The following is a 15,184-nucleotide window of genomic DNA, read 5'->3' as shown; positions in this document are numbered from 1 at the left end:
TAGAGTCAAGAACAACCACAAGATGGATTCATCCCCAGGTATCAGTGTAATCAGTATAATGGCGCCGACCTGACACTGTCTGTAGTCACTGAGCACAATCCTGGTGACAGGTTCCCTTTAACTCCAGCTCTACATGCAGGCTTTTTTTTTTTTCGTCACCCTTAGCTCAGTTACACCCCTTAGTCTTCATGGAAACCCCCTGTTTATACTGTATTTTGTCACAAGGCTTTTTTTTTAATTTATTTTATTTTTAGAGGAAAATGTTTGAGGAAGATCGGGCTCTGTGGTTGAAGCACCAGTTCTTGAACATGACCTTGTTCTCTGACCGGAGGAGCTCCGAGCACGGCCACCCCCGAAGTGCCTTAGGTGAGGCGCTCCTGCAGGATCTGGGGCCACGGCGATGGCAATCCTACAGTAGTCTTTGCTCTGTTCCTCACTGGTTGCGGTCTGTCTGGCTGAATCAATGTGTCCCACTACTGGGAACTCCCGGACCACCTCGGCTTTCAGTTCAAGACCCAAAGTAAAATAAAAGCAATCTATAATCTGCATCCATGCCGACACCACTGTTAAGGCGGTGTCCTCTGTGGGCTGCAGACTATTTCATCAGAGCGGACCCCTGCCCTGACGGCATTTTGATGAGTTGCAGCCTGTGATTGGCTGTAGCTGGCATGTGACACATTAATGTCATCGCCAGAAGCAGAGGCCCCAACATCGCTATAATGGCGTCATTGCAAGAGGTCATCTCTAATGAATTGGTCCTGTGAGGATTAGCTGACCGCTTGCTGTCCCGCTGCTAGGACCCCCAGACCACCAGAGACCACCTATAATCTCTACTGGGACTCTACAGTGTGGTGAATTGCCCTGCAGCACCCCAACAGGCAAAATGAGAAATTACAGCCCCCATTGAAATCTGCTTTCCATGTAAGATCGACCATCGTGTACGATCAGACCTCAGTCCACTACGTCTCTATCTGCTGCATTATATAGAATCGTAGAGTTGGAAGGGACCTCCTGGGCCATCTGGTCCAACCCCCTGCTCAAAGCAGGATTCGCTAAATCATCCCAGTCAGATGTCTGTTCAGCCTCTGTTTGAAGACTTCCATTGAAGGAGAACTCACCACTTCTCGTGGCAGCCTGTTCCACTCATTGATCACTCTAACTGTCAAAAAGTTTTTTCTAATATCTAATCTGTGTCTCCTCCCATTCAGTTTCATCCCATTGCTTCTAGTCTTTCCTTGTGCAAATGAGAATAAAGTTGATCCTTCTACAGTGTGACAGCCCTTTAGATATTTGTAGACAGCTATTAAGTCTCCTCTCAGTCTTCTCTTTTACAAACTAAACATTCCCAAATCCTGCAACCTTTCCTCATAAGACAGGGTTTGCAGACCGGTCACCATTCTGGTCGCTCTGTTCTGAACTTGCTCCAGTTTGTTGATGTCTTTTTTAAAATGTGGTGCCCAAAACTGGACACAGTATTCCAGATGAGGTCTGACCAAAGAGGAGTAGAGGGAAATAATTACTTCACGTGATCTAGACTGTATGCTTCTGTTAATACATCCTAGAATTGCATTTGCCTTTTTTGCTGCTGCATCACACTGTTGACTCATTCAGTCTGTGATCTATTAGTATACCCAAGTCTTTTTCACATGTGCTGTTGCTTAGCCCTATTCCTCCCATTCTGTATATGCTTTTTTGCATTTTTATTGCCCAGATGTAGTACTTTGCATTTTTCCCTGTTAAAAACCATTCTGTTAGTTGCTGCCCACTTCTCCAGTTTATTTATATCTTTTTGAATTCTCTCTCTCTCTCTCTCTCTCTCTCTCTCTCTCTCTCTCTCTCTCTCTCTCTCTCTCTCTCTCTCTCTCTTCTCTAGTATTAGCTATCCTTCCAAGCTTTGTGTCATCAGCAAATTTAATCAGTTTACCCTCAATGCCTTCATCTAAATCGTTGATAAAGATGTTGAACAATACAGGGCCCAGGACAGAGCCCTGTGGTACCCCACTTGAGACATTCTTCCAACTGGATGTGCAGCCATTTACGACCACTCTTTGGGTCCGATCACTAAGCCAGTTATGAATCCACCTAATAGTTGCCTTGTCCATTCCATACTTAGTCATTTTTTCAATAAGGATTGTATGAGATACTTTGTCAAATGCTTTGCTGAAGTCAAGATATACTATATCTACAGCATTTCCTTGATCCACCCAATCAGTGATTCCGTCATAGAAGGAAATTAAGTTAGTCTGACATGACTTATTAGTTACAAACCCATGCTGACTGTTTAATCACTTCATTCTTATCCAGGTACTGACATACATGTTGTTTAATAATTTGTTCAGATCTTTCCTGGTATAGAAGTCAGACTCACCGCCCTTTGGTTGCCTGGGTCGACCTTCTTCCCCTTTTTGAAGATAGGAACAACATTTGCTCTTCTCCAGTCTTCTGGGACTTCTGTTCTCCAAGAATTTTCAAAGATTATGGAGAGGGGTTCAAAAATTTCTTCTGCTATCTCCTTCAGTACTCTGGGGTGTAATTCATCTGGACCTGGAGACTTGAATTCATTTAGGTTAGCTAAGTGTTTCCTTACTATCTTTCTGTTTATAGATATCCTGGATTCTTCTATTCCCTTAATAGGACAGTGAATAACAGTTGATTTTACATTTCCTTTCTGAGAGAAAACAGATGCAAAATAGGAATTTAAAAGTTCAGCCTTCTCAACATCCTGTCTTACCATTTCATCATTTTCATCCTGTAAAAATCCTATAGCATCTTTGGCTTTTCTTTTACTTTTGACATATCCCCAAAATCCTTTATTATTGCTTTTGACATCTCTTGCAAGCCTCAATTCATTTTCAGCTTTAGCTAATCTGATTTGTGCCCTGCAGGTTCTGCAGACAGCATTATATTCTTCTTTAGATATGCCTCCCTCTTTCCATTTTATAAACATTTTTTTTCTTTTTAGCATGTGCTTAAGTTCTTTGTTCATCCATCCTGGTTTCCTTAAATGCTTCCTATTCTTCCCTCTTTTCGGAATTGTTAACAATTGTGCTTTGAGAATTTCATTTTTCAAGATTTCCCATCCTTCCTGGACATTTTTGTCTTTAAGGATATCCAGCCATTGGATCCCTCCAATTCTCTTTCTGAATCCCTTAAAATCTGCCTTTCTGAAATCTAACCTTGACGTCTGAGTCTTCACAGGTCTTCCTCCTCTAGTTATCCAAAATTCTAAAATAGCATGGTCGCTACCTCCTAGGGTCCCAGCCACTTTTACCTCCTCAACCATTTCCTCCCTGTTTATAAGGATTAGATCCAAGGTAGTAGTTCCCCTTGTTTTCTCCCTTACCTTTTGGAAGATAAAGTTGTCAGCAAGAGAGGATAAGAATTTCCTTGACCTGTTAGTTTTTCCTGAGAGAGATTCCCAACAAATGTCTGGATAGTTGAAATCTCCCATGACAACTATGTCATATTTTTTGGACAACTTGGCCATTTGATGCATAAAGAGTTCATATCTTCAGCTTGCACAGGCGGCCTGTAGTAAATGCCTACAATGGTGTCCTTTCCATTGTTCTGCCCTTGTATTCTTACCCAAACAGTTTCCACAGAACTCCCAGTCTCTGAAGCTTCAATCTCTGCAGATATACACATTTCTAACATACAATGCGACACCCCCTCCTCGTTTATCAAGTCTGTTTCTAGCAAATAAGTTGTATCCTTCTAGTCTTGTATTGCAATCATGTGTATCGTCCCACCAAGTCTCAGTGATTCCAATGACATCATATTTCTTTTCCTGCGTTAGTAGTTCCAATTCTCCTTGTTTGTTGCCCATGCTTTGTGCATTAGTATAGAAATATTTTAGTTTGTGATTGGTTTCTCTTTCTCCAATTTTTTTATTAATTAGATTCTTTTGTCTTTGTTCTTCCTTTCCACTTCTAATAGCAGAGTTCTCAATAGCATTTGTCAGGTGTATGGCTTTTTCTGGTCTTTTGCTTCCCTTCCCATGTTGTTCTAGTTTAAAGCTCTCCTTACATGCAGATCTGCGAAGCTGGAACTTAATCTCTTGTCATTTAGTTTAATTTTGTTTTGTTTGTTTTTTTTATTTAGGTCCTGATCAAGAATCTCCTAATGTCCAGTCTAAGTCTGAAAGTAGCCTTCGCCCATCGTCTTCAAGAGATGTCACAAGAAGCGCGCGAAAATCACTGCCAGCGACTCCTGCGAGCCGATCGCCTCTCTACAGGTACGTGTCCCCCAGCTTAGAATCATAGAATCGTAGAGTTGGAAGGGACCTCCTGGGCCATCTGGTCCAACCCCCTGCTCAAAGCAGGATTCGCTAAATCATCCCAGTCAGATGTCCGTCCAGCCTCTGTTTGAAGACTTCCATTGAAGGAGAACTCACCACTTCTCGTGGCAGCCTGTTCCACTCATTGATCACTCTAACTGTCAAAAAGTTTTTTCTAATATCTAATCTGTGTCTCCTCCCATTCAGTTTCATCCCATTGCTTCTAGTCTTTCCTTGGGCAAATGAGAATAAAGTTGATCCTTCTACAATGTGACAGCCCTTTAGATATTTGTAGACAGCTACTATTAAGTCTCCTCTCAGTCTTCTCTTTTGCAAACTAAACATTACCAAATCCTGCAACCTTTCCTCATAAGACAGGGTTTGCAGACCGGTCACCATTCTGGTCGCTCTTTTCTGAACTTGCTCCAGTTTGTTGATGTCTTTTTTAAAATGTGGTGCCCAAAACTGGACACAATATTCCAGATGAGGTCTGACCAAAGAGGAGTAGAGGGAAATAATGACTTCACGTGATCTAGACTGTATGCTTCTGTTAATACATCCTAGAATTGCATATGCCTTTTTTGCTGCTGCATCACACTGTTGACTCATATTCAGTCTGTGATCTATTAGTATACCCAAGTCTTTTTCACATGTGCTGTCACTTAGCCCTATTCCTCCCATTCTATATATGCTTTTCATTTTTATTGCCCAGATGTAGTACTTTGCATTTCTCCCTGTTAAAAACCATTCTGTTAGTTGCTGCCCACTTCTCCAGTTTATTTAAATCTTTTTGAATCCTCTCTCTCTCTTCTCTAGTATTAGCTATCCCTCCTAGCTTTGTGTCATCAGCAAATTTAATCAGTTTACCCTCAATTCCTTCATCTAAATCATTGATAAAGATGTTGAACAATACAGGGCCCAGGACAGAGCCCTGTGGTACCCCACTTGAGACATTCTTCCAACTGGATGTGCAGCCATTTACGACCACTCTTTGGGTCCGATCACTAAGCCAGTTATGAATCCACCTAACAGTTGCCTTGTCCATTCCATACTTAGTCATTTTTTCAATAAGGATTGTATGAGAGACTTTGTCAAATGCTTTGCTGAAGTCAAGATATACTATATCTACAGCATTTCCTTGATCCACCCAATCAGTGATACCGTCATAGAAGGAAATTAAGTTAGTCTGACATGACTTATTAGTTACAAACCCATGCTGACTCTGTTTAATCACTTCATTCTTATCCAGGTATTGACATACATGTTGTTTTTAATAATTTGTTTAAAGATCTTTCCTGGTATAGAAGTCAGACTCACCGGCCTATAGTTGCCTGGGTCCACCTTCTTCCCCTTTTTGAAGATAGGAACAACATTTGCTCTTCTCCAGTCTTCTGGCACTTCTCCTGTTCTCCAAGAATTTTCAAAGATTATGGAGAGGGGTTCAAAAATTTCTTCTGCTATCTCCTTCAGTACTCTGGGGTGTAATTCATCTGGACCTGGAGACTTGAATTCATTTAGGTTAGCTAAGTGTTTCCTCACTATCTTTCTGTTTATAGATATCCTGGATTCTTCTATTCCCTTAATAAGACAGTGAATAACAGTTGATTTTACATTTCCTTTCTGAGAGAAAACAGATGCAAAATAGGAATTTAAAAGTTCAGCCTTCTCAACATCCTGTCTTACCATTTCATCATTTTCATCCTGTAAAAATCCTATAGCATCTTTGACTTTTCTTTTACTTTTGACATATCCCCAAAATCCTTTATTATTGCTTTTGACATCTCTTGCAAGCCTCAATTCATTTTCAGCTTTAGCTAATCTGATTTGTGCCCTGCAGGTTCTGCAGACAGCATTATATTCTTCTTTAGATATGCCTCCCTCTTTCCATTTTATAAACATTTTTTTCTTCCTTTTTAGCATGTGCTTAAGTTCTGTGTTCATCCATCCTGGTTTCCTTAAATGCTTCCTATTCTTCCCTCTTTTCGGAATTGTTAACAACTGTGCTTTGAGAATTTCATTTTTCAAGATTTCCCATCCTTCCTGGACATTTTTGTCTTTAAGGATATCCAGCCATTGGATCCCTCCAATTCTCTTTCTGAATCCCTTAAAATCTGCCTTTCTGAAATCTAACCTTGACGTCTGAGTCTTCACAGGTCTTCCGCCTCTAGTTATCCAAAATTCTAAAATAGCATGGTAGCTACCTCCTAGGGTCCCAGCCACTTTTACCTCCTCAACCATTTCCTCCCTGTTTATAAGGATTAGATCCAAGGTAGCAGTTCCCCTTGTTTTCTCCCCTACCTTTTGGAAGATAAAGTTGTCAGCAAGAGAGGATAAGAATTTCCTTGACCTGTTAGTTTTGCCTGAGAGAGATTCCCAACAAATGTCTGGATAGTTGAAATCTCCCATGACAACTATCATGACAACTGCTTGTGGACGGCAGCTCACCTCCTCCACCCGAGGGTTAGAAGAATGCGGACTCTATACAGGCTTCTTATATTTCTGGTGCCCCCAGTGCCGTTTACAGCACCCGGAGCTGCGCGCAGCATGTGGCACATGTGTCAGGCATCACACGCATAGCAGATCTGTATTATAGGGGCTGTCCTCAGATTGTGCTGCACGATCCGACCCTTGGTCTCCTGACCCAAACCTGTGCAGCCTCCTGGGCACATCACTCAGGAGACCAGTGATTGGTCCGTACATCAGTCTGGACTGGATTATCGACTTAAAAAGGGAGAATAACGATGGTGGTAAAATATTGTAGGAGCTGTACCCCCACACCCTAAGTACATGTCATCCCTGCGGTGCATGGGAAACCCCATCTGAAAACTAGAAACCAAGTAGCTGTCAGATATTGTAGATGAATGGAGCGCTCCACTTTATCATTTAGGGACCCCTCCTCCTCCTCACCATTAGTAGCACAGATCTGCTGGATCTCCAGGTGATCTGCCATTGTTTTTGCAGCGTCAAGAGGTTTTGGGTCACTTCTGACGTGTCTCCAGTCCTCCCTCCATTACTTGATCTAGATGCCAGGAAAGGAGCGTCTGTAGCTAAAGTGTATGGAATCTATAGGAAGATCGGTCACTTACACCTTTGCTCTGACATACGGCCGAGCCATCGATTTTACTGTCTGTACAGAAAGCGACTTTCTATGTGGAAGATAAAATGAGAATTGTGCCACAGCGTGACATGCCAAAAAGACGTGGACTCCTCCAAAGCTTATGGAGCCATTAATAATAATAATAATAATAATAATCTTTATTTTTATATAGCGCTAACATATTCCGCAGCGCTTTACAGTTTTGCACACATTTTCATCACTGTCCCCGATGGGGCTCACAATCTAAATTCCCTATCAGTATGTCTTTGGGTGGCTTAGCAAAAATGATGATTACTTTGTCACTGATGTTCGTTCGTATATTGATTTTTATTATTGATCATCCAATGATAACGTTCCTGGAATTTTATGTACACTATAACGGACGCCCTGATCAGAACGTGGCGGTGACCGAACACCAGATGGCGCCGTTACATCACAGGAATCTCGTTGCAGCCGGGATGAGAGATGGAGAATTGCTCGTGTGTAAAATATATATAATATTATATATAATACATTTTTATTTTTCCCCCTCCAGATCGTCTCGCATTGATGGCAGCGACTTGTGACGTCCTGGCATGTGCGGGATCGTCCCCGGCTCCTGCACACGCCGGCCCGTGGCCTTGCTTTTGATGTGAATTATTAGTAAATTCTCCGTGGACCCCATATCCGTTTCTTCTGTGGATTTCACTGCCTGAAGGAGTTGTCTGTCGTTAACACCGGAGGGAACTGCTCATTCGCCCCTCGTTGCGCTGCACGCTGTGTCCCGGCTATGGAGGTGCGGATATCATTGCTTCTGACTGAATGCGAAATGATTCTCTCAGGGAATAAAGCCGAGCGTCTTTGCGGCCATACATTGGTTGCATGCAATGATGTCTCGTATATCAGAACTGAGCTCGGGCTCACAAATCATCCAAGGAAACTTGACATGGGGGTCCAGTGTGCCTGCTGGTGGGTCAGACCCCTATGTTGATCCCTGCTGGGTCTTCCACTGGTTCAGGGGGTAAATAAAAGCTGTGATTTAAGTGTAGATGAAGAACCAAATGATTATGTATTGCATATCCTCGTGTGAGCACATGTGTGATGCGCTGAGCAGCCCCCTAATCACAGCCCATGGGTAAACCTGGCCATACACGGTGTATATGGACTGCATATGTGATGGGGATCGGGCAGCTGGATTTTAACATGCCTAACCCTTTTGTTTGTGCTGCTTTAACTCGCCGCCTCCTACTGAGGCCCCTGGCAGGTTAATCCATGCCCTGTGTATGGTGGGGTGAGATGCTTATGTGTATGGCTGCTGCTCTGGGGGGCAACTGCCACTCCCACCATGCTCTGAAGGTGTACAAAGCATGTTGGGTGTTGAAGCCGCCTGCTGCTAAGGACTTTTTTTTGTTCTGGATGGGTTTTAGATGATATTTTGGAGCTTTCTTTTATTAGGACATAGCTGTTTTTTTGTTTGTTTTTTTTTTTTACTTCTGACTCTCAGTGAATGTCGGTCTATGAAGGAGATGTTCATGGCACTCGGCATGCCCTGGTGTGATTGTCCAGACATGCTGGACATTGTAGTCCTACGACACCTTGAGAAATCCCACGTGATTCACACCACAGGTCTACCATGCTCATGGATGGGACTGGACTCTGGAAAGCCTGTAAGGCGGTGATGCATTAAAAGATGGTCACGTGTCCTAGAGGACATCACTGTCTGCACAAATAACATTGCACCAGAAACACTACTTTTAAAGGCTGGCGGTTGGAGCGATCAGATATGTCTGTGGTCTCATTGACGGCTAGAGCAGCCGCTGTCCTGGCTTATCTTTTTTACATGGCGCATACAGCTTTAACACATGGGATACATGACGGCACAGAGCTGCGATTTGGCACCGCAAACATGATGACAACGGAATCTGACGTCCCGCAGGCCGGTGTCGCCTGAATCCTGTGTCGTGACTTCTCACTTCTGTTATTCTACGTTTTCATTAAGACTTGTGATGCAGAAGCTGAGCCGCCGCCTGTGGTCACAAAGGCCAGACCGGCTCCGCTCTGCCCTGACTGACGCTGCGTATTCTAGTACAAGGTCTCCTCTATGAATTTGGGATTCTCTGCCGCTTCTGATCTGCGGGACCTCGTCGCCCCCATTCATCTGCTGTGGACTCGAGTCGCCTCTGGCCTCCAGCATCGTCTTCTGCACTTACAGATTATGTTCTCCTCAATTTTTTGTCTTTTTAGATTTGTAATAAAATACTTTTTGGCTTTTTAATGTTTGTTCTGTCATTCCTGTCGCTGTGATTGTTGGAGAGATGACGTGGCCTCGCTCCAAGGACTGAGTAGTAGGGAACATCTTCATTTATATTTCACCATCTGTGCACCATGACTGCGATGCGGGGGGCTCGGATGGTGAAAATGTACATTCGTTTCTCGGGCACCACCTCATAGTGGGGGGAAGCCTTGGAAGACCAGCGCCCAAATGCACCCAGGTGAGGAGACTGCTGTTCTGGGCAAAAAAAAAAAAAAAACATGTTTCAGACTCTCATAACACTCATTGCACCTATGTGTGTGGCTTCCATTAGAGACTGAATTCTGCTCCAGAAGAACACATCTGGCGGTACAGTATGGACCCATCATATGGCGGTATGTGCGAGTACACGTGAACTCACTATATGGGAGATGAGTGAATGTGAAAATAATCACTAGGGAAATGAGAAGATGTCACCATCATGCCCCTCTTCCTATATAGAGGTCATACTGGCCCCAGATTATCCAGGAGGCTCCTGAAAGAACAGGCAAATCTGCCTTGAGTTCCCACTAGGGGGCGCTAGATACTGGCGTATGTCCACTGCTCCCACTACAGTGAGGGGGGTGTGTGTGGGAGACAAGGAATATAAAGTGTTACTGCCATTATCAAACTGAAGCGTGACAGAAATCTAGACAGCCCCCCCAGGCCTTATAGGGCAGAGACCCCCACTAATTGTTAAAGTGCTCCTCAGCCATGAAGCACGACTCCATGGGAGATTTACCAAGTTACATGCAGCAAAAATCAAGAGAAACTTCCTTGACTGGCCTCCGCTGCTTTCACTGCATTTTACATGCTCTTATCGGGGTCCTGAGTGTCCACAGGCAGCAAATGGTGTGAACTCAGGCAGCGCCATGTAAAAAGGCGCCAAATGTGTGTCTATAAATCACTGTCATAAGCTGACGCATTTCAGACCTTATCTAAAGATTACCCGGGATTTTATCTACCCCAAAGACTCCGGCCGGGACGGACAGCGCCGAGCTCTGCTCACGTGTTTTACTGCTTACTGGAGGTCTCTGCTCCGAGACCCCCATTAGTACTCCTGTGATCTGCGCTCTTTTTGATAAGGATTTTTCTGCCTGAATAAAAGGTCTCAAGAATTGAAATGTGGCAAAAGCTGCACTAGATGCAGCACAGGCGCGTCTCTACCCAGAGTCTGCTGATGTGAATTTTGGTGTGATTTTTTTTGCTCTTGTGTGAACCTACCCCTACAGTACACTCCCATGAATCCCCAAAAACATATAGAACACATTTTTGGAGTATGTTTTGGGGATTGTTTTTTTTTTTTTTTTTTTTTTATTGCGTGTTTTCCCTTTTTAATATATTATAAGCTTACTCTGCACATTTGAGGCAGTTTTTCATGTTAATATTGGAGCAGAATCTGCTTCAACATCCATGTGGAAAAACCTCAGTGTGAACATACCTGTATCTGTCGCAGCAAGAAGGCGCAGCCACATATAAAGAGATTCAAGCTTAATTAAAAAGTCAAAATGTTATTGATTCTAATATAAAAATTAAAAAGACGGCGCAAACAAAAAAGCCTCCAAAAAGAGGGAGGACACAAGCATAAAAATGGAATCCAGATTAGTATAGTGGATGGTTCTACACATAGATGGGTCTATCTCCAGGGTAATATGGGAATAAAACAAGTGTACACAGAGTGTATATATCCAAAGGGGCCCAAATGAAAGGCCAAGATCTAAAGTGCAAGGGCAGAGGACATGGATATACACTGCCCCAAGCAGTCGGGCACTAGCAGGATGCATACAGATGGGGGAAGGTTTATGTGGACTTATCTGTTTAAGGTGCCAAAGCAGCATAACCAACATAGTCCTAATGACCATGATAGCATACCAAGAAAAAAATAATGATGCCCAGATATAACAACCACCTATGCTGCAGACAGGTCAGATAAAAGAAAATAGCAGGTATAATACCTTGATCTTGGAAACAATCAGTGCTGTGGCCTCCCCACACCTGACGCCGTTTCGCCTATGCTTCTTCTGGGAGCACCAGTATATACACTTTCAGAAAAGGTAAAGGCCACAGAGCCAGCAACATCATTAACAAAAGGCACAACTAACCAAACACCATGAAGACCAAGGAGATGTCCAGACCAGTCAGGGACAGAGTTGTTGAGAAGCACAAGTCAGGGTTGGGTTATAAGAAAAAAACATATATATATCCCAATCTCTGATGATTCCCCAGAGCACCGACACATCCATTATCTTCACATGGAAAGAACATGGTACCACAACAAACCTGTCGAGAGGGCAGCACACCAAGACTCTCAGGCTAGGCAAGAAGGGCCAAAGGTAACCCTGAATGAGATGCAGAGACTGGAGCATCTGTCTATATGACCACAATTAGCCGTACACTCCATAGAGGTGGTCTTTATGGAAGAGTGGGCAAAAAAAGCCTTTATTTACACACACAAATTGCAAGACTTGTTTTGAGTTTGCCAAAAGACAGGAGACTCCCCAAGTGTATGGAGGAAGGAGCTGTGATCAGATGAGACCAAAATAGAACTTTGCCACCAAGGTAAATGCTATGTCTGGCGCCAAACCAACAAGCTCATCACCCCAAGAACACCATCCCCACATTGAAACATGGCGGTGGCAGCATCATGATGTGGAGATGTTTTTCAGCACCAGGGACAGGAAAAATGGTCCTAGACAATGGGAAGATGCATGGTGTGAAATACACGGCTATTTGTGGGCAAAACCTGTTTGTCAGTGATTTGAGACTGGTACAGAGGTTCACCTTCCAACTAGTAATGAACGAATGTGCTCGGGTACTAAGCGAGTGACCTCTGCATGCTCGAAAAATGTTTGCGTCTCCGTGCCTTCATGTCTTGTGGCTGTTTGACAGCTGCTAACAAACAGGCAAACCCTGCATGTGTTGCAACTGTCGAGCAGCTGTGAGACATGCAGGCGCGAAGACCATGCCAAAGTCACTTGGTTAGTACCCGAGTGTGCTCTGATAACCCCTTATCCGAGCACGTTCACTCATCACTACTTCCAATGACCCAAAGCATACTGCTAAAGCAACACTTGAGTGTTTTAAGGGGAAACATGTAAATGTTCTGGAGTGGCCGAGTCACAGCCCAGACCTGCATCCAATGGAGAATCTGTGGTCAGACGTGAAGATCGCTGTTCACCAGAGGAAACCTCTAACCTGAAGGAGCTGGAGCAGTTTTGCTTTGATGAATGGGGAAAAAAGGTCCCAGTGGCGATGTGGAAAGCTCATAGAGACTTATCCAAAGTGACTTACAGCTGTAATTGCAGCAAAAGGAGGCTCTACAACGTACTGACTTTAGGGGGTGAATAATTTTGCACACTAAAGTTTTCAGTTATTTTGTCCTATTTGTTTTTCGCATCACAATAAAAAGAAAACCAAATGTTCACAGCTGTCAGCATATTCTCTACATGAACTGATGAAAATCCTCAAAAATACAGGGAAATTCCAGGTTGTGAGGTGGCAAAACATGAAAAATGTCAAGAGGGTGAATACTTTCACAAGCCAATGTAAGTGAGTGATACGTGAGGGTCCTAAACACGGCAGCGTTCAACATATACAGGTGTATCTCAGAAAATTAGAATATCATCAAAAAGTGAATTTATTTCAGTTCTTTTAAACAAAAAGTGAAGGAAGATGAGAGACACCAGACCCAACAATGCAGATGAGCTGAAGGCTGCTATCAAAGCAACCTGGGCTTCCATAACCCCTCAGCAGTGCCACAGGCTGATCGCCTCCATGCCACGCCGCATTGAGGCAGTAATTGATGCAGAGGAGCCCCGACCAAGTAATGAGTGCATTTACTGATCATACATCTCAGGAGGACATTTCAGATCATTTTTCAAGCCGGTGTTATAAAGTATTCTAATTTCCTGAGATAATGACGTTTGGGTTCTCATTGGCTATAAGCCATAATCATCATCATTACCAGAAATAAACACATGAGATAGATCACTCTGTGTGTAATGACTCTATAGAATAGAGGAGAGTCACTGTCTGTATTGAAGAACTGAAATAAATTCACTTTCTGATGATATTCTGATTTTGTGAGCAGCTCCTGTAACTACACCTCCCAGGATGCTCTGATGTCTACAGTCAGCTTGGAGCTGCTGCCAGATAATGAAATCTGGTTTAGAGGCAAATCCCCCCCAGGATGTGTCTGATAGGATGGGGGTCTCCACTGCACAGAAAGGTGGCTGCACATCTGCGCCTCTCTCCATGAATCTCTATAGGAGTCACGGAAAGAGCCGAGCATCTGAGCGCGACCTGCATCCATCAGACACTTAGTGTGGAGAATAATTGTCGGCAGTGGTAATGTCCCTTTAAAATAACTGAGAAGGACGTTACATGGAAGCGGCAGTCCGATGTTTGAACAATTCCTGGGACAGGACTTATCTCAGAACCAGCGCAGTTATTTATTTGCTAAATGTTTGTCCTTTACCAAAGTCACAGTGACCCGATGCGGAGCGCCCCGGACTGAGAAACCTGAAAATAACGACTATGCAAATCTGCAACCTCATGGACCTCACAGTGAGGGTCGCGAATAACCCCGCTCGTACATCACATCTGTTTTCTGCTGAAAATACTAAAAATGTTTAATGCAGATTTCTAACTGTCCCGTTACCTGGAGCAGCAGCCGATCGTGCAGATCACCATGGTTGTGCCGGACCGAAATGGGCCGAGAGGAAGATGCAGAATCACTATAGAAACCCACAGAGTTTTCATAAAATCGCATGCACTTTATTAGAATTGTTAATTTTAGAGGATTTTCTGCAGAAAAAAAAACAGCAAAAAAGCAGCATTTCTGCCATGTGGGAACATGACCTTGTTATTTCCCCGCCAACAGTCGTTCTGTATTTGCCTCGTGTGTGAACAGCAGCTGCCGTGGCCCCTGCAGTTCTCCGTGTGTGAACAGCGGCAGCCGCGGCCCCTGCAGTTCTCCGTGTGTGAACAGCAGCTGCCGCAGCCCCTGCAGTTCTCCGTGTGTGAACAGCGGCAGCCGCAGCCCCTGCAGTTCTCCGTGTGTGAACAGCGGCAGCCGCAGCCCCTGCGGTTCTCCGTGTGTGAACAGCGGCAGCCGCAGCCCCTGCGGTTCTCCGTGTAAGCCTCATTTCTCTGTGAGCCGCACACAAATCCCTTTCGTTCCCTGCTGAGTCTTGTTTGCTATTGTGACCAATTTTAGGTTTAGCAACAATATCTCTTGGGAAGGAAGAATCCGTGTTTGGTTAATACTAGAAAAATATCTTCCCAGAACTTTATCACCACGATTGGTGCATCAGATGTTCCTACATATTTCTACATTTTCATTCATCATTTATTTCTTTATTTATTCCTGTATTTTTTTATTTACAGTATTTTGCTTTGTAATCCTAGATTTTATATGATTTATATATTGTACTTTTATTTTAGCATTGACTTTCATTTTACCTAATAATCTATTTTACTCCAGGTTTGCTTATACCATATTAATTTGTGTCCATGCATATATATATATATATATATATAT

The 15,184-nt window shown here is 43.5% G+C and overlaps 1 protein-coding gene across 4 annotated transcripts in view; it reads left to right on the top strand.

Annotated features, from left to right (window-relative positions):
• SSX2IP (SSX family member 2 interacting protein) overlaps positions 1–9,627 on the top strand; it is a 32,932-nt gene extending 23,305 nt beyond the window's left edge. For all 4 annotated transcript variants that reach the window (XM_073544922.1, XM_073544921.1, XM_073544920.1 and 1 more), the window contains exons 12-14: positions 255–366; positions 4,102–4,234; positions 7,909–9,627. In XM_073544922.1, coding sequence (XP_073401023.1) covers positions 255–366; positions 4,102–4,234; positions 7,909–7,939 — 276 coding nt within the window. In that variant the 3' untranslated portion in view covers positions 7,940–9,627. The remainder of the gene's footprint in view (positions 1–254; positions 367–4,101; positions 4,235–7,908) is intronic.
• The last annotated feature ends 5,557 nt before the right edge of the window (positions 9,628–15,184 follow it).

This window comes from Dendrobates tinctorius, unplaced genomic scaffold, assembly GCF_039654945.1.
Source record: "Dendrobates tinctorius isolate UK_male_01 unplaced genomic scaffold, ASM3965494v1 ptg000138l, whole genome shotgun sequence".
Classification (NCBI taxonomy): Eukaryota; Metazoa; Chordata; class Amphibia; order Anura; family Dendrobatidae; genus Dendrobates; species Dendrobates tinctorius.
This window is presented reverse-complemented; position numbering and strand designations above follow the sequence as displayed.